This window comes from Larimichthys crocea, chromosome XII (genome assembly GCF_000972845.2).
Source record: "Larimichthys crocea isolate SSNF chromosome XII, L_crocea_2.0, whole genome shotgun sequence".
In the NCBI taxonomy this organism is placed as follows: Eukaryota; Metazoa; Chordata; class Actinopteri; family Sciaenidae; genus Larimichthys; species Larimichthys crocea.
The window spans coordinates 23,267,585-23,286,970 of record NC_040022.1 but is presented as its reverse complement, the minus strand read 5'-3'; the positions used below and the strand labels follow the sequence as shown (position 1 = coordinate 23,286,970).

Below are 19,386 nucleotides of genomic sequence, written 5' to 3'. Positions count from 1 at the left end.
TTATTTGTATTTGTGTGTGGACCAGGTAGAGAACATGTGTACATGTACTGTCTAGAAAACACTCTACATGATACATACTGGAATAAAAACAACAACAACAACAACAACAACAACAACAACAACAACAACAACAAAAACCCCATCACTTTAGGGCCTGCAATTTTCCCCAGTGGTGTGATCAGATTCAGGACCAGCCCTGTGCACACTTGATGAAACAAAATGGGATGCTATCTGCTGTGATCAATAGCAGAAGTTTCACTGCAAACAAACACACATCAGTCTAGACAACAGCAAATAGTCAAAGACCAGATTGGGACTCAGAAATCAGCTAAAGCAGACAAGTGAAAATCAAAGTGGACAGGGCGATTAGATGGAAACTGCTTAGAAACTGAGAGCAGAAAGACAAAGTGCATAATTAAGAACAGTCTCATTTCTCACATCTGAAACAAAAAAAAATAAAACCTGGAAGATTTATTAAAACATTTGGTTCAGTCAGGAGGAGTTATGAAGCAGTATTTAGACCTGCTGCATATTTAATATCTAACTTTGTAATTATCTATTCTTGGTGAAGATGATCAGACACACACACAAAGATAAGAGCTGCTGAAACTGGGCCATCACGGCTATGATTTCCAAAGCCAAAGACCCTCTTGAGAGGCCTTATTACAATGGGATTGTTTGTGAGAGCAATGTAATTTGCAGACAAGGCCGTGGGGGTTTAGTCTCAGCTGCAGCCGTGTTAAATGTCTCCATTTCCCAAGTCTAATAACAGAGATATTATAAGAACTTGCTCGGACCAGCTGGTCCCCAGTGCTGGACAGAGGCAGGAACTGGACTGCCCAGACCACGGAGACTCACCCATAGGTAGGGACAGCCTGCTCCAGCCTGCAGACGATGTGTAAATGATTGTGGTAATTTCCCTGGTGATCGTGGTCTGAGGTGAAATCCAAAGTTGTTGAGTCGATGCATGTGTTTATACATGTTCACGTTATATGCCGACATCGTGCACGTGTGTGAGAGCGTGTACTGTACATGCAGGCTCGCAAACAGCAGTGGTGGAAATCTCCACATCTCCCTTCATCATCCATCTCTTTTGCTCAGTTATGTTTTATTCAACATCCCCTGCTCGTGTTGTCTCTCTCCTCTCTCACTCTCACTCTCTCTTGCTCCCATTTCTTCCCTCTCCTCTCATTATTTTTTGAGTGCTGGCTTTAAATTGGAAGGGGGAAGGAAAGAAAGAGCGGCGCAGCACTCACATGTAACCTCTCTGACCTGTTCCTCTTCAAATTAAGGTCCAATTTTACAGGAACACTACACAAACATAGCTCAGCCATCACAGAAAGCATCTATAATTAATGTCACCTGATATTTGACAACTAGCTGATGGATGTAACAGGTTGGACAAAAATCCAGGGACTCCCTTCATGTTAGAGTCTTGATTATTTTCCCTGAATATTACCTCTTTTGTTTTTGATCTCTAGTTTTATTGACTTACTACTGACACTTATTAGTAGCAGAACTATTGGATCGATTGAAATTTTGTAAAAAACACTGGTCTGCCAAGGATGAATTGTAGCGACTTTGACCCCCTTGACTTTTCATCTAGCGCCATCATCAGATCAAATTTATGCATTTTGTACAGACTGACAAAGTGGCTAACATGATGTGTAACATCCAGATATTCAGTGATTCTCAAAGGCAAACATCACACACCATGATCCGTGATATTAAACAGCTTCAAAGCCATATAGATCAGCTCTGGTCTGCTTAGCAACTAACCAAAAGCGTCAACATGGCACACCTACCAATCCATGTATGTGGCATCTAAAGCAATAACACGTGTTTGGCTTTGCACGTTTGACCATGTCCACCTGTGACTGTTCAGCTCAATGAGAATGTGAGGACAATGATGATGTAATGAGTTAACAGCACAGACACACACACACATATATACACACACACGTGTGACCTGCACAGACCTTCCCTGCTATTAAACACACATTTATCAGCGCAGGAGGTAATGAGGTCAGGTGGGGATGTGACCACAATACAATAGACAACAACCATTACCTGCCCTGGTTTGGTTTAAAGTTGCACATCAAAAATACCCTCACACATGTACAGTATCTTTTGTCTGACATTAAATGTGACTGCAAACTACAACCCACACAATCATGTTTATATCAAAGCGCCAGCAGATTGCGTGTAATCGAGTTTGTGTGACAAGGACCAATGATGATGTTGTATTAAGTACTGGAGAGCAGGCAGGCACTACCCCTGTGGGGGTCTTTCACAGCTATGGCTACTCTTGAAGAATCACCTTCCTCTGTCCCACATTTCTCTGTGATCAATTCACGTCAGCTGGCCATGTTTTATTTAACACTTAATCGTGGCGCTCCCCTTCCTGCATCCCCTGCAGCTCATTTGGTCACATGTACAAGAAAAAGAATTAAGATCACGTGATTGCTCCTTTCCACTCTTCTCACCTACCCTCACTCTTTCCTTTCACTTTCCTGCTTCTGATTGAAAGAGCATTCATCAGAAACAGGTCAGCCATTCTTGGACAATCCATTCTTCCTTTTCATACGGTGCTCTCCATCTGACAGGTGGAGGAGCCTCAAGGCGCAACAATTGAAGCTCCAAGCTGATTTTAAGACAGTCTTGATCCTCTTTTGTGATCCCCTGCTTTCCACAAGCTCAGTGACTCATGAGTTATTTTCTTCCGCACAAATCTCTTTCTTTCTCTCTTTCTTTCTTTGTGTAAAACTCTTTAATCTTGTCTGCCCTGGGGTCTGTGTCGCAGCCACATGCGCTACCTTTTAAATGACATACTGTACATCACTCAGACAGCACAGCAGAGCCGAGCATGGATGTTTTTCTTCAGACCTGTGGAGAGGTGGAGCACACATTTTCAACACTTTCATATCGAGATTTCACTATACTGCCACTAACACCTGACTTATATCAGAGGGAAGTTAGAGAGAAGAAATTACAGTGGCCTTGAAACATGCAAAAGCTCTATGAACACTAGCTCAGTGTTTAGTTTATCTGTTCTGGGCTACTGTCGTTGCAGCATCTTTAAATATAAAAGGCTCATTCTAAGGTAATGAAAACATCCATACATTTTCTTTAACCGCTTATCCTTATCATGGTCGCGCTTTGAAGCCTAACCCAGCTGGCATTGTGCAAGAGGCGGGATACACCCTGAATAAACTGCCAGTTCATCTCAGGGCTGACACAAAGAGGAGGTAAGGTACAGAAACATAATCATTTTTAGTTTCAGGTGATTATACACTAATAAAAACATACTTTCCATTAGGCATATTCCATTAGGCTGTATTCTGTAAGGACAGATGCCCTGGACCTTTAAGTTTGTGCTATAAATATTATACATCTTTAGACTTTAAACTGTGACATGTAATTTTAATGACTGCCATGATGTCCATCAAAGCTGGTTTGGGAAACAGACACTGCTTCTGCAAATGTTTTGCATCTAATCTAAAAATGGGCAAAGACATGGATCATCGGCGGAGCTGAATGAAGTCTGGTTGTTTAAACGAGCCATCTGTAATGGCACCCACCTGTCAATCAAAGCAGCCATGTTGTTAATTATGCATAAATTTAAGCTTTAATAAAATTATCACGGGTGAGTTAAATACATCATTTGTATGTATCCTACGTGAGCCTTGTAAGTCTACAGACAGACACTGCAGGTGTTACTAAATACACTTATTTACATTCCACCACTTGGACTTGATTTAGCATTGTAGAGAGAAAAATATTAAATATTATACTATTTGCTTTTCTCCTTTTCATATCATTAAAAACTGTCTGCAGGGATTTTGGATGGTTCGACAGATTAAAGAAGCAATTTTATGGCATTACTTTTTCCATTCTGTAGACCATCAAAAGCAAATTAATAAACATGTCACACTGCCCCCTCTCCATATTGTATGTGCATTTCCCAAATGCTTCCAGTTGCATTGGCTTCATTCGGCTGGTGAAAGCAATGTCTTGTAGCTGAAAATGTTGATTTGTAATGGATTTGCAACAGTTTTTGCTCATCGTGATCTTTAAATGTTCAGACTAAAGAACTAAAGCATGTATTGTTAGAAATTAGATTAATCTGCAAAGGAAATGTCAGCAGTGTTTCTTAAGGAGGTATGTCGGAATGTGTTTTTCAGTGTGAGCCTTGTGCTCATTATCACATTTTGATTCAGACAGTTCACACTGCATTGCAAATTAGACTGAGCAACCAGTCCCAACCCCCAATCCCGCACATACACACTACCTACACACACGCACACCCAATCACCATGTATTTAGACTGTATGCAACGTTTAAGATATGCAAATAAACCTGTGGATACATTAGTGTTGCACTCACACGCTTGTGCTTTTAAAACCACTCAAGAATTTACAGAAAGACACAATGAAGAGACACACTGACGACATGACAAGGGCAAACACACTCCATCCTCTCTCCACAGTCGATTTAACCCACAATTTATCTTCTCTCATCTGTCAAATCTGTCTCCTCGTCAGTTTTATTGTCTCTTTGTGTTCACTGCCCTCAAACAGGAGCGTGTTATCCCGCTTTCTCTCTCCGAGCATCCCTCAGCCTCCCGCCTGCAGCCTCCACTCTCAGTCGCCGTCTCTCTCCCTCACTTTCTGCTCTCTAACGTGCCCTTGCTCTCCATCTACCTTCCTTCCTTCCCTCCCATTCCCCTCCTCTTTCCTCCTCCTCCTCCTCCTCCTGCTGTGCTCTCGACTCGCTCTCACTCCCCCTTGCTCACACACTCAGGCAGCATCCTCCCCTCACCACTTCTACCTTCACACTCACCTCTTCGCGCCTCCCTCTCACTGCTCCTCTCGCCTCCTTCCTTCCCATCACCTACTAACACATATCATCTCTGGCATCTCCTTCCCGTCTGTTGCCTCCCTCTCCTTCCACTCTTTCCTCCATCTCTTTCATTCCTCCCTCCAGTTGTCACACACTCAACCTTGCTGTCTCGCGCAAACTCACGCGTATACACACTCATGCTGATTGGCACCCAAGGACAGAGCACTCTCTCTCCCAAACCGGCGACCAGGCGATTTGCTCGTGTGGCCAGGCTTCTTGACACTGAGCTCAGCTGAGGAAGAGGACGAGGAAGAGGCCATGGAGCACAGCCACATCTTCCCTGTTTTTTCCCCAAATGGGAGCACCTGGAGCCCGGGGGAACTTCCCTCTGAGGTTGCCCAGGGATGCCCTCTCGGACCACTGCCTGTCATCTACTACAGCGTCCTGCTCTGTCTCGGCCTGCCCGGTAAGAGACACAAGTGTGTGTTTTATATGTCTAATCACATGCACGTCTCATTCTTTGTTTTATTTATTTATATATATTATTAAAGACTGCATCGGTGTGTTGCAGGAGTCCCGCTTGGCATCTTGATTTGTTGTGCACTTGTCTGCAGATTTGAGTGAGTGTGTGTTATGCACAGCTGCTCCAGAGTGTCACTCTTTGCACACACACACACACTGTTGATTTGTCATTCTGACCTTGTGGCTGTCACTTGTGCATGCGTATGTATTTTGTATGCATTTGTCTGTGTTTGTCTCTTTAGTTGGACACATTCAAGCACCATTTAAATAAAAGAGGAAATGTATGTGCAGAGCATGAATGACTCCTGAAATGGCACCTTTTTTGTGCTAATCTGGAGCCGTTATAGATATACGTGTGCATAACAGGTTGTGCATAATGACACGAGCTTGACTTCTGGTACAAGTGTTACATAGCTCCTTGCGATGACCTCAATTAGTGACACCTCCTTGTCGTGTCTTTACCATTGACTGATGAGTCCATTCACAGTCATTGTCAGACCCATTTACTGCCTACGTCCCACTGCGTGATCTATGAGCAGTGACCTGGTCTCACACAGGGAGGCAAAATGGTGCGTGTGATATATGTGTGTGTGCGTGAGTGTGAGTATGTACGTGTTCAAGAGACAAAATCTGGAGGTCAGATGAAAGAGGAAAGATGCCAGATCAGAAATTGGGGTTCAGCTGTTGACCGTCAGATACATATGCACTCTGCTTCAGCCCATTCCCGAAATGCTGGACTCAAATAAGATAAAGGATAATTCAAAAGGATTGAACCCTGATTTTAAAGTGAGATTTGACAAAGTGAATTAATGACTTTTGTCTTATTTGTCCTAATAGCTTTGCATCCTCGTTCCTTTGTAAAGACCAGGAGTGAGATGCTATCAACAACCTAAGCTGTTCTGGTTCAAAACAAATCTGCAATGCAAAGTTAAAAGCTTTTGTATGCCAAGACTGCAGTTGCTCTACAGATCTGCAGTCTCAGTAAAAGTTAAAGTCTATCTTACTGATCAATTCTCGACTAATTATTTCTCCCAGACGGCGAATCAAGTCTTGCACAAGCAATTCTCCTCGCTGTCATTTAAAGTTTGTGCCGTGCGGCTTCGGAAGTTTTATTTGATTGTGCCGCTGAGTCGTCTTTACAAATGCGGTTGAGGCTGTTTGTTTAATCACTGAGTTACAATAACCTGAGTGTAATGCAATCTTACAATAGGTGTCTGAATTAATGGCAGGGTCGAGCACAGCGGGGTGATACTTTGCAGCAGCCAAGTTCGACTTATTCAATCATTATGACACAGTTCATTCGGCTCAAGCTGAATCATGAATGTTTCATGAGCGCGGCATGTGTGAGTAGAAGCGGTGTGACCTACAGGTATTTAACACTCTCGATGGATTGAACGCTGTTACTTTGATTACCAGCCAGTGTTTCATTAGTTACCAGCAACAGGGCTTCACGGATGTCGCCATGTCTGTATATTTCTCTCAGACTTTGACCTTTAAGCCGTAGACGTTGAGAGGGGTGACATCAAGAGCACAGATTCGAGGGCAAAAAGCGAGATGGGGGAAAGTGATGAGAAAGGGGATTACGCAAGTCAAGTGGTGGGAAATGATTACTGTTTGACCTAGGGAGATGATGAACCGAAAGCCTGGGACGAACAGGCTGGAGTAAAAGGAAGACAAGGACACGCAGAAGAAGAAGAAGAAGAAGAAGAAGAAGAAGAAGAAGAGTGGAGTTAAGAGAGAAAGAGATCAGAGCAGTAATAGAGGGAGAGATTAATAACAGCAGAGCCAGTGAAGTAGCACCTTTTGAGCCCTGAGTGGGGGAGCCACAGACGACAGAGCCAAGACGAATTGCCACATTTTTAATTAATCGTTAACTCACCCTCTCTCTCTCTCTTTCTTTCTTTCTTTCTTTCTTTCTTTCTTTCTTTCTTTCTTTCTTTCTTTCTTCCTTTCTCTCTCTGCTCACTACACCACACTGCTTAAGCGAGAACAGATGTGTGCTGGCACAGCAAACAGCACAAATGAAGGAGTCGTCTCTTTGATTTTTGCACAAGTGAGGCCTGCTCTTTGTACGGTACAGTATGTCTCAAAGCACTCGACGCCAAGAGACATACTGTTACAAGGTATGCTGAGTGGTCGGGAGAGCTGATTGTGTGACGTAACCGTTCAAGTGAAGCAGTTTCATGCGTTATTCTTTGAACATTTCTCTGCACACTCACTTCTTTATGGCGACATTTCGAGACCTGCACGCACACTTTTCAAATCCCTTGAGGTGACTGTTGATTCCTAAATATCGACTATAGATGTCAGTATTTGAAGGATTTGTTAATGTGCTCCAAAATAATGCAGCAGGGCACATAACCACTAAGAGGATTAAATAAATTAGATTCTACTGTTCTATTTAATAATTCTAGCTTAATCTAATCTATTTAATCCCTTAATTGTGGCATCAGGCACCAAAAATCATGTTTTCTCTGACACATCACTTTTTTTTTCTTTTCTTTTTTACGTATGTTGCAAAAGGTATTATTCTATTAAATATACAACATCTTCAGGTCACCATCTGTTACTTAAAAAACCTAATTACTGTTAACAAAGTTGGTTCAGTCTTTGCTCTGCAAAGAGCTCTGACACCCAGACATTATAGGACGTTAAGCATTAATGTAGATTTTTTTTTTTGCTCAAAATCATTAGGTAATATTTCAGAAGATGATCATGTGTTTTTTTATGCAACGTTGTAATAATCTACAAAAGGAAATTAATGTTACGCGAGTCTCCTCATCAAACAGATGTTTTCACGCGCTTCATATACGTCATGATTTACGCGTTAAGCCTGTTTCCACTGTGTGTGTGTTTATCTTTACTGATACACTACATCAACTTTTCCACCTCAGCCTAGCGTAAACACTTTTTTCTTAAAAATTTCTAACATTTCAACTCTACACTTTTTTTTTAATGCATGAAAATGTGCATGACATGAAAACTGCCCTTATTATTATACAACAAACACCAAAGTGGTGTTTCTGTTAACGATGACCACGATTGTTCCCTAACCTAAACCATGTGGTTATTATTGTAACCACGTCATTTAAACCCAAACCACAATGTTTCCCTGATCTTAAGCAAGATATTTACGTGTTTAAACTTAATCAAGACGTAACGTAACCAGATACTACTTAACAAGCACTGGTAAATATGAAACTAGTAACACGTTTCACCAGTTATAAACGGCATATTCTGTTGTTTAAATTTGGATAGCATTGGGTAGCGTTTTCAGTGCATGCAACCTGTCATCACGTACGCCCAATGTGGAACGTTGAATACGTGACAACAAGTGGTTGCATGGGTCTCTGATCTGCAACGGTCATAGAAAATCCCTCCTCCACCTGTGCACATGTACATGCTCACGTACACCATGGTATGTTGGTGTGTTCCTTCTCATCTTCCTTGGGGCATCAGTCAGCGTTCTGACTGCTGCACGTGAGAGTTGAAAAACATCACGCACTCCCAATTATGGGGGGAAAAAGGTCTGGGATATCCAGCGCTAATGACCCCCACGTGTCCCAGTGTAGGCCAGGTGTCAGCCGCTACTAAATGAAGAGGTGGGCCCCATCGATTTTCACTTTGGACTATTGATCTGTCAATCTGCACCAGTGACAGGGCATCTGGTAGTGGGATGGGGGGCTTGTTAATAGATAGTATCAAACTGAAAGTGTAGAGTTTGAGATTAGTGGGTGAAAGGAAAGGACATGAAGGAGGTTTGTGTTGAAGCACGGACAGCGGGGGGAAAAAAGATGGTGAATAAATCAAATGGAAAAAGGTTGAGATTTTGAGCTCTGGTTTGTATCCAGTCTGCAGTTTGTGGATGGACAGGAAAGGGGGGGAGGGGGGGAGTTGAGAGTGTCAGCTTGTCATGGGGGAGACGAGCCAGAGAGGGCGCGGGAGGACAGAGGAGGAAAGTGAGGAGGGAGGTGTTGTTTGAGGCAATAAATCAGAGATGCTGTTGATGCAGTGACAGAGCTGACTATGTTTGACCAGCTGACAACAAAACTCTGTCACCGCTGCCGAAAACACGCCGAACACATATCCCTGTATGTTGTTTGGCAACCTTTGGACGCCAGTAATACATCAATCTGAGGATAATTATAGTGCTTTAACCTGGACATCATTTAATGTTCTATTTTTCTCCTCGCTTTCGATCTATTGAATCTCTATGTTCTGCCTCGGTCCGACTAACTTTCACCTCTCAGTTTTTTGTTCAAAGCTGGACCTCATAAAAAGCAACCAAGGGCACATTGTAATTGTTAGCATTGTTTACGAGCCCTTTATGAGCTGAGTTTGTCAGTCTGCAACGCCACATTACAGGCAGCGGCGTTAGCCTTGATGTAAGGACAGTCATCTCCTGCAAACTTTGACTCACTGTGGCCTGTCTGCAAAATGAATGGCTGTAGATGTGAGCAGAGGCTGAGCACTGCAGTAGCATCAATACCATTAGAAGCAAACCAGGGCTTCTTTCTCTTAATATGCCCATTAAACTTAAATATCCTGTCTCAATACATATCTCTTCTTTCTTTTTTTTCCATTCTGGCTCTATTTTCTTGATTGAATCTTTCTTTATCTTATGAGCTTTCTCACCATTAACTCTCAGATCACACATCAGACTTATGCTCACCATAAAAATGTGTTTGATTGATATCATCGCATTTGCATGTCATTACAAGCCTGCTTTTCAATGCAAATGAGCTGTAAGAAGGGTTTCACTTTATGACAACATCCTCTATGTTTTAAACAGAATTCAGGTTTTAAAACATGTCAGTAAAAGAATATTTTTTATCTACAGTGTATTGGGTTTTTGTGTGGTTTTGTAGCAGGGATGTGCTCCTGGTTTTTGTTCAGGGGAATTAAGGAATCGCCCTGCTTTATGTCCGGTTTGACACTTAGAGACGACAAAAGGGAAATGGTTGTCATCAGGAACAAAGTGCTTGTGACCTTTGAAGCGAGCTTTGATTTCACCCCCTCTCTGTTTCTTCTTTTCCTCCCACCGGCTCACTGCTCTCCTCTATACCTCTCTCTCTCTCTCTAGCCTGCTCTCTTTTTAACTCTCTGTGACCTTCCCCAGGCCAAGCAAAACCTCACCCTCTGTCTATTCCCTCATCCCTCTCTTCTCCTCACCTCTTGTCTTATTTGCCTCCGGATAAGCTGTCAAAAGCCAAACCTCAATTTCCTTCAAATGACAAAAAAACTTAATTGCAATGCTCACTTTCGTTCTTTTTTTAGGGGGGCATAATTTCCTTTTTACAGTCTTCTGGCTGTGTTATATGAGGTCCGTGAGAAAAATCTAAAGACTAGTGTGCGAGGCGGTGGCAACATCTCATGTTTTGCCACCGGTTTGGAGGGGTTAAGCTGCGCAGTGTCGTTTGTCGACAGCCCCGTCTGAACACGTCCCTTTAGTGGTGGGATGAGTCAGCCTCGTTACACACCTCAGGGAGCACGCTGTGCCTTCTCTTTTGCCGCTAAACAACGTCAATGGCCCTCGTTATGTTAGAGGAGCAGCAGGGGGGGCCGAGACACAAAAGCACTCCCACACAAATAGACAGAAGGGGTCACCTATGCAAAAACACACACAAGCAAATGCAGAGAGACAGACAAACACATAGCAAGCCATTATCCATCCTGCAGGTCATTCTAATCCCCTCTCAGCTGCAGGCACCTGCAAAAAGAAAAAGGAAAATTTTGCATGTGTCCATCACTCATGCACATGTCTCTGTGCACACGCATGGATACTGCGATGTATGTGTTTTCCTCATTGTCTCTGTTCTGTGTGTGTGCGCATCCCTCCTCCCCACTGAGACCTCAGCCCTGCATGTGCCACCTCATACCCGCAGAATGCCGAGCAGAGCCATCCGACTCCAGCAACCCCCCTCCCCCTTCCCCGGAGACAACGAAAAGAGCAGGAGTCAATTGAAATGAATGGGCAACCCAGTGCAAGCTGGCTTGAGCTAAATGGAAATGTCAAGCTTGCCATGGATCCCTTTTGTCTGTCTGTAGAAGGGCCCGTCTCACAGGGGAGCCCGAACAGAATAATACCCAGCCAGTGATAGTCAACACCTCACTGTTTCCATTTCATGTCACTCCCTTTCTGTTTAGCAGTATGTTGAAACAAAAAAAAGAGGTACAATAAAGACAGTGAAGCGATGGATTGAAGGTGAAGTACACTGGAGGATTTGTAATGGATCTCCAATACGGATATTTTTGAGCAGCTCAGAGCTTAAAAGCTAACTTTTTTGTGCACAGGCACTGATGAGATCCCCTGAGACGGTGCAGGTGTATGTTCAGCAGACAGCTGTGAGACGTGACTGCATGGGAAATGACACGTACTAAGTGTCAGTGTGACAGAGACAAAAGAGACTGTCGAAACAAACAGCGGGTCAAAACAGGAAACAGTGTAGCAATGTAGAAATTAAGTAGCTTGACAGATGAGCAGCAGATCAGACGTTTGTGTTAATGATCCCTCATGGAGGTTTATGGACATTACACAGAAAACCTAAAGGTTGCAAATTATTTAATTTTATTACTGATTAGTCTGCCAATCATAGTTTTTCTCTGCTAAATGTCACACAATAGTGAAATACACCTATTATAGCCCAAGATTATATCTTTGAATAGCTCGTTTTGTCTAGCTGATAATGGCTATGTAGAGAAAAAAATATATTAAGGCCGCTTGAAATGCTATTGCGTTGCCTCCTCACGTTTTATTTCATTTGTGTGCATGACAGACCTGTCCTTGACCATGTTTTGCACACTTACATATTTTTACACCTTGCACCAACTGTACACTGACAATACTGACTAAACTATAAAATTAACCTTAACATGGGATTGAGTTGTTCACCATAATAAAGCCTAAGTTGTATACAGACTATAGGAAGACTATCACTATGCAACTTCAGCACGTCTTAATCCAAAGTAGCTGTGTATTAAGATGCACACAGCTCATTCAACAAAATTGGTAGCCATCCCCTAAAATGTAAAGCTTTTTTCTTTACTCTAATATTTATTATTTATAATAAACAATTGTCTGGCAAGCTGTCTGAAAACAGACCGAGGTTTTTCAGCCAACTGTTATACAGTATGTGCCTGGTTGGTGGCATGGTGGGCACAGACTGTGTTGATAACCTGAACACAGGTTCATTTTGGTGAAGAATTTATGTTAGGCTGATTTAATAGCTTAGTCCCACAGTGGTATTGGCAGCTCATTCCCATCATTGCATAAAATGTGGATCTCTCTCCTTCTATTTTCAAGCACATACGTTCATAAATTTACTGACACTGTATCATTTATTTTGAAATATCTATCAAAATCCCACATTGCTACGATAGCTAGCCTGCTGAAACCACAATATATTTCATATGCTTTGCAGTGATGTTAGCTTTCACTTGAAACTTGTGTTGGTGACTTTTTTGTAGTGGGTGTCGGTTGTTTGTTGATCTTAGCAGTCTCTATTTCTAATGTTAGCTAGTGTTGCACAGCTGATCCTTTGGATGTTCATGAATAAACGAGTCCACGGGCTGTTACACGCAACTGAGAAAACTGTGAAAGGGCTAGTTTTAAAATTATGAACACTTTCTTTAGTTTAACAATACTTGGACAAATCTTTTAATGTTTCATTCTTTTGTTGCTAAAGCAACAGTTATACTCATCATCAAATGAAAAGAAAAGTAAAGTACACATTGGAGTGGTGTTTCCAAAGTATAAAAAAATATATTTTCAAATAGACAAACCAGTCTTGACAATCTGCACATAGTCCGCTGAGAGTTATTATAAACCACATAATGCTTATTGTGAAGATCTGTATCCTTGAGTCCAAGGTTAACCTGACATTGAATGTTTTTAGATTCATTCTGTGGACCAAGCTGACAACCAGAAAAGAAAGAGAAACATACAGAGAGTGTATGACCAGTAGATGAAACCAGAAAAATAAATCAATAAATCAAGATTCAACATGAAGGCAATTTAACTTCAGAGTGCTGCAGAGGTAGTCTGGTGTAAGAGCGGCAGTGACTGTGATGGCGGGGGGTGTAGTGTAATCCAACAGCCCTATACATGTACACATATATCGGCTTGCCGAGCCTTGTAAACTGCTTTGACATCTCATTTAAGGTTATAGATCGATTTAATGAATTGGTGCATCCCTAATGATTTGTGTGTATGTGTGCGTGTGGAGACGTATTAAAATGTGTGTGTGTGTGTGTGTTTGCATCTTCTGCTGCACATCCTCCAGTCTGGCAAGGACATCTTTAGTCATTATCTGGAGCCGGCTTTGTAATTTGTAATCAGCTGATAGTGGCTAAGGCTGTGAAGTGTGATGTACCAGACTCCAAGCTGCCATATTTAATCCAATCCCAGATCTATTACTGCAGTAGGGGACAGGACTACAGAACACACACACACATACACACACACACACACGCTGTATGGGAATTGATGGCTGCTAAGTGCATTGATGTCTCAGTGATGCAAATCAATGTCAGAGGCATCTTCGTTTAAGGAAACTGACTGGACATGGCTTCAAACTGCACCAGCACATTTCACTAAATGGGATCTGTTGGCAACACCACAGTATGGATCCATTATTGTGTATGTTTAATTAAATAAATATCAATTTAATATAAATTAATTAAGAAACTCAATTAGTACAGCATGAAATAGAAACAAAAAAGCAAAAAAAACTATATTCAATTATTATAATGAGGATGTTTTCATTGGACAGCGATGACATTAATTATACTCAGCATGAAGTCAATAATTGTTTTTCGATAAAGTTTTTACATCCCAGTAACACTGCAGTGTAAGCAAAGCAATATCTTATTTACTGTCTCTTCTGGTTTTGCGAAAGGTGATGATGATTATAGGAATAATATGCATGTGCAGTGACAGAGGGGGAAACAACAGGGAAGAGAGTAGGACAACAAAGAAATAAGACGTGTAATGAGCCTGTACAGTTCAATTGCTGAACTGCAGTTCCACGTGAGGAGCAGAAAGCCGTGCTCCTCTCTGATGCATGCTTTGGTAAAAGTAACAGTGGGATAAAGCACATTCAGACCTTTGTGTCCACGTCCTCTTATTTTTGCAAAAGGCGAGATAGTAGTAGCCCTTCAGTCCTGGGCTGTGTAACTGACCTGTGAAAGAAAACGATTTGGACTAAATAGACATGGAAACATTTAATTTGGCAACATGGAAGAGAAGGTATGACAGTATATGTTGGGGATATGGAGTTAAGATTGAAAAAGAAATGCAGGCAAAAAGAGATCGGGTGTCCTTGTGGTTTGTTGTAGAAGCTAAATTACTGGCGGCGGGCAGTAGTGAACTCAGCAGATTGCCAAGGCTGTGATGCGACACGTTGCCCTCCTGTTTTTTTTTTTAGGCTTTACTCTTTATTAGAGATAACAATTTGGTGACAGGCAGAGTCAGTTGCCGCTGGAATTACACAGCAGATGAAAGGTGGAGAGGGAAAGAAACAAAAACCCGGGGAAGGATTACAGAGTAAAAGAGCTGGTTGAACATGGTAAATACTGACCGGAGATGATAACAGCTTTGATTTGCACACAGCAGGCTAAAACGTGAAAGAACCTGGCAGGTTTTTAGTTATAATGATGCATTTTGTCCTGTTTGTATATTGTATTGTGTGTTTGTGTCAGCTGCAGCTACAAAACACTGCATCTCTATTGTGTCACCTCTTTTCAATTACCCACTAACACTCAATTTTTCTGTTTCCTTCCCTGCCCTAACTTGTTCCCACCTATTTACTTTCAATCTCCTTTGTCCATCCTTCCTTCCCACCCTTCCTCCTTCCTCCTCCCAGCTAACATCCTGACAGTGGTCATCCTGTCCCAGCTGGTGCTGCGTCGTCAGAAGTCCTCCTACAACTATCTCCTGGCTCTGGCAGCCGCCGACATCCTAGTGCTACTCCTCATTGTTTTTGTCGACTTCATACTGGAGGATTTTATTTTGGCCGCGCCGCTGCCTCCGTCTCTAAACAATGCAGTGCAGGTTCTGGAGTTCTCCTCCATCCACACCTCCATCTGGATCACCGTGCCTCTCACCATCGACCGTTACATCGCCGTTTGCCACCCGCTGCGCTACCATACAGTCTCCTACCCGGCTCGCACACGAAGGGTCATATTTGCTGTGTATATAGGCTGCTTGCTCTCTGCAGCTCCTTATTACTGGTGGCCTGAGCTGTGGCACAGCCTGTCTGGGGTGGGAAGTGGTGGTGGAGGAGGAGGAGGTGAGGGCAACAGGAGAACTGTGGCCCAGCATGTCCTGGTGTGGGCCCACTGCGCCACCGTCTACCTCCTCCCCTGCACTGTATTTTTCTCCCTCAATGCCGTCATCGTTCGGAAGCTGCGCAGACGCCGCAGCTGCTTCCGTCTACGCGGCTACTCTACCGGCAAAACCACCGCCATTCTCCTCGCCATCACCTCCATCTTCGCCGTTTTGTGGGCACCACGTACCCTCATGATCCTCTACCACTTCTACTCCCCTCCTCCGGCCTCGCAAGGTGCAGGCCGACTGCTCCACATGCTCACCGACCTGGCGAACATGCTGGCGTTGCTCAACACCGGTGTCAACTTCTTCCTCTACTGCTTCATCAGCAAGCGTTTCCGGGGCATGGCGGCCAACGTGCTGCGAGCCCTGGTCCACTGCCGGAAGCAACCACCTCCGTTCTATGCCAGCCACAACTTCTCCATCACAAGCAGCCCTTGGATCTCACCAGCCAACTCCCACTGCATCAAGATGTTGGTGTACCAGTATGACAAAAATGGAAAGCCCATTTGTATTTCCTCTTGAATCAGCCACCAGCAGCTGCCCCCACCTTCTGTGGTTGGGGGGACATATTTGAGCTTTGTCTCCTTGGTGACCAGCTTTCCCATACGGGACTCTTTGAGGCTTGAAAATGTCAACATGCCCAGGAGAGCACAGAGCTGACAGTTTCGCTATCTTTGAGCGGTAACAAAGTAGTAGACTAGCAAGGTGGAAAAGCAAACAGCAGGTATTCACGGTATTCACAAAAGCAGCGACCAGCATCAAATAGATGTTGATTGTTTCCTCCATGCAAAAAAATAATAAAACTACTGTAAGTGACTGCCGCTTCAGTGAGCGACACTCAGACTGATAAAGGGATATCACCACCATCTATCACTGACTTTTATGAACCACAGTTTGTAACGGCAGTAAAGTATAAACTGACAAATAGATGAATGCTTGGTGAGGCATCAAACGCCTGGTGACACCGGGTTCTTTATTGACGCTCTCTGTTGTACGCCGCTGCCAACGGCGAAGAGCTTTGAACAGCTGCGTCTTTGCCCGTTGGGAGTCATTTCCAGGAAGCAGAGATCCAGAGTCTAGGTACTAAACATCTCACCTGATTCACTCAGTCAGAGTCTCCACTGCCCGCAGTTCTGACTGTCTCTAAAGCAATGTTTAAACAGCGCTGTCATTTCCAGTTGAATATGCAGAGGACTTTCAAAGGCATGTTAATTTTGGGCTTTTACGAAATGAACAGCCCGCCCCTGACTTTTCTTCACGTGTGCTGAGATCATCCTAGGTCACCTACAAGTCGGCGCTTGCTATGGAAGTTATCCCAGATCCACAGATTGTCGTAGGACGAGTAGACTCTCTGCTTGTTGTCGGTGAAAATATTTATTAATGGTAGACTGACTGTTATTGTAGCTTTGCAAAAATACAAGACAAAAAAAAAATGACTTGGGAATATGTCAGTTTGACTCCCAAGTTGTCATAAATCTAGTAATCACATTTCCAATATTAGGTAGAGGAAATTTCTGCTATTAGTAGATAGTCCTCTATTAACTATTAATGGTCCTTGATGATTTACTGTTAGCCATTATCTTGAAGAATATAATGAATGTAACTGAACATCTCTTTAACCCTTTAGCTTTCTGAGAGAATGAGAAAAGAGCGAGAGAGACAGAGAGGACAGAGCAATCTGCTCTCTTTCCCATCCAAGGCTTTCTGTCCCATGATGCAGCAGTAAATTTGGTCTCGGGGCCACAGTGACACATTTCAGCTCAGCGCAGATCAGTAACAATTCACACCGAAACAGAGTCACGTACGTCAACTCCTGCCCGGTAATACACACACACACACACACACTGTGCTGTATTGCGCACAGAAAGAGCACACTGAGATCAATGCACATCCATTCTGCAGACACTTGGGGGCATTAGAAGTGTTCATCTATCTAGCGGGAATATAGCTGTGCCAAAGGGCAGATTTCTGCTAATACCTGCCTGGAGGGATCAGACACATCAGGCCTTTATTTTAATGGAAAAGACTTCTGATGAATGTTAGGTGTGTCTGTCATGCCCTCCAAACTCTTGTTTGACACGTCTGAGACACTTCAGGGGGTGACTGCAGGTGTGCTGAGTCACTTTCGCTCACTATTAAAGCAAAAAACAGCTTAAGCTGGCTGGCTTTCATAGTTTTGTCCATTTTTTATGTCACCTATAATAACATTTAACTTCATCTCTGAGATATATGGAGGCATGGTGACTCGGCACAACATGGTTTTGTCCTGTAGTGCGAGCTACAGTTTAATATTTTCTAAACCAGTGATGGTGAGTTTAGAAGAAACACAAATCATATACAGTACATACAACTCACCCATATCACGTCTACTGAGAAGTTTATGTCAGATTCATATTGGAGTTACCTTAATTACAATTTTCTGACTTGCAAATCAACATCCAAGTCGTAATTGTGATAGAAATCAGCCCTGCGTTAAAACCATGACATGCAACGTATGGCAATGTGCACTTACGTGTCAATTGGTTATAATTGCGTTCCTTAGTTTTGGATCGTAAGCCTTCAACAACATGGCGTCCAAAATGTTTTTGTATAATATGAAAACATTTGAGGGGAGAAAGAGGCAATGCAGCAACAGAATCTTGATTTCTATTTGATCAGCTATGCCTAGTTTTACAGTTTGATCTAAGTTTCATGAGCCTGCTGCATTGTGCTGCGCAGACTTTATTTGCATTATTTGCACCGTGGCGTATCCGTCATGCCCCAAGAAGGATCTGCACCATGAATGCGGGCCATATCCTACTTGTTGTTTCACGACAGCTTTAAGTTTAAGACAACTGAAGTCAAATTTAACAAATGTGGTGCTACGTGTCAATTCACAGTATTTTTAACCTTCACCTGACCGACTCTTTTGAATTTGACGTTTTGAGTTGTAAAAAAAATCTTTCACATAGCTCCCTTCCATCCTGTATAGTTTAAAATGGCAGTAGTATATGGTCACCAACGACATTACTAAATTGTGTCTCAATATGTGTGATTTTTCCATAGATAAATAATCAGTACAGTGTAGGTAAAAATGTGCCTTTTACTAGGAGTGTGCCATATTAAAAACAAAGACGTTGAGAAAAAAAATGAAAGATAAAAAAGGACAAGCAATAAACAAAATATAAAAAGCACATAAATGATTGGTATTTGAAACATTTAAGAGCTAATGAAACAACGCTCATTAATTAGGAAGTCCTCATTTCCATTTAAGTGTTGTTTTGACCCTTTAAGACTGCTGTCCATGTCTCGATGTGTCAGAAAAGAAATTATGGCCAAAACTACAAAGACCTGAATTGTTACTTTAAGAAAAAGTGACATTTCTTTCCATTTCCAGTCACACTAAAACAAACACGCTATATTCTCTCAGATTCTAACTCTCGGTTTACGTGATAGTCTTTCCAATTTATTTTCCCATCAAAGATTACTTTAACCGGCGTAAACCTAATTCGTCCACTTTTATACTCCCTCTTTTCAGTTCAGTTGTGCACTCAGGCACCATAACTGGCTCCTCCACTCTAAATCCCCATTTCTTTGTTTCACCACAAATTGATTTTCTTCAAAATTGCAAAGCAAATGAGGGAACACCGATTGCCTCTTGCTCCTCACCTGCTTCACTCTGTGCTACTCCCACACATCCCTCAGCTCAAAGT

At 42.6% G+C, this 19,386-nt stretch overlaps 1 protein-coding gene across 1 annotated transcript; it reads left to right on the top strand.

Moving 5' to 3' along the window:
- Nucleotides 1–4,767: 4,767 nt before the first annotated feature.
- gpr139 (G protein-coupled receptor 139) lies at nucleotides 4,768–17,053 on the top strand. Its single transcript, XM_019253228.2, has 2 exons — nucleotides 4,768–5,308; nucleotides 15,228–17,053. Exons 1-2 carry the CDS (start codon nucleotides 5,161–5,163, stop codon nucleotides 16,214–16,216), a joined length of 1,137 nt encoding a protein of 378 aa, XP_019108773.1. The 5' UTR covers nucleotides 4,768–5,160; the 3' UTR covers nucleotides 16,217–17,053.
- The last annotated feature ends 2,333 nt before the right edge of the window (nucleotides 17,054–19,386 follow it).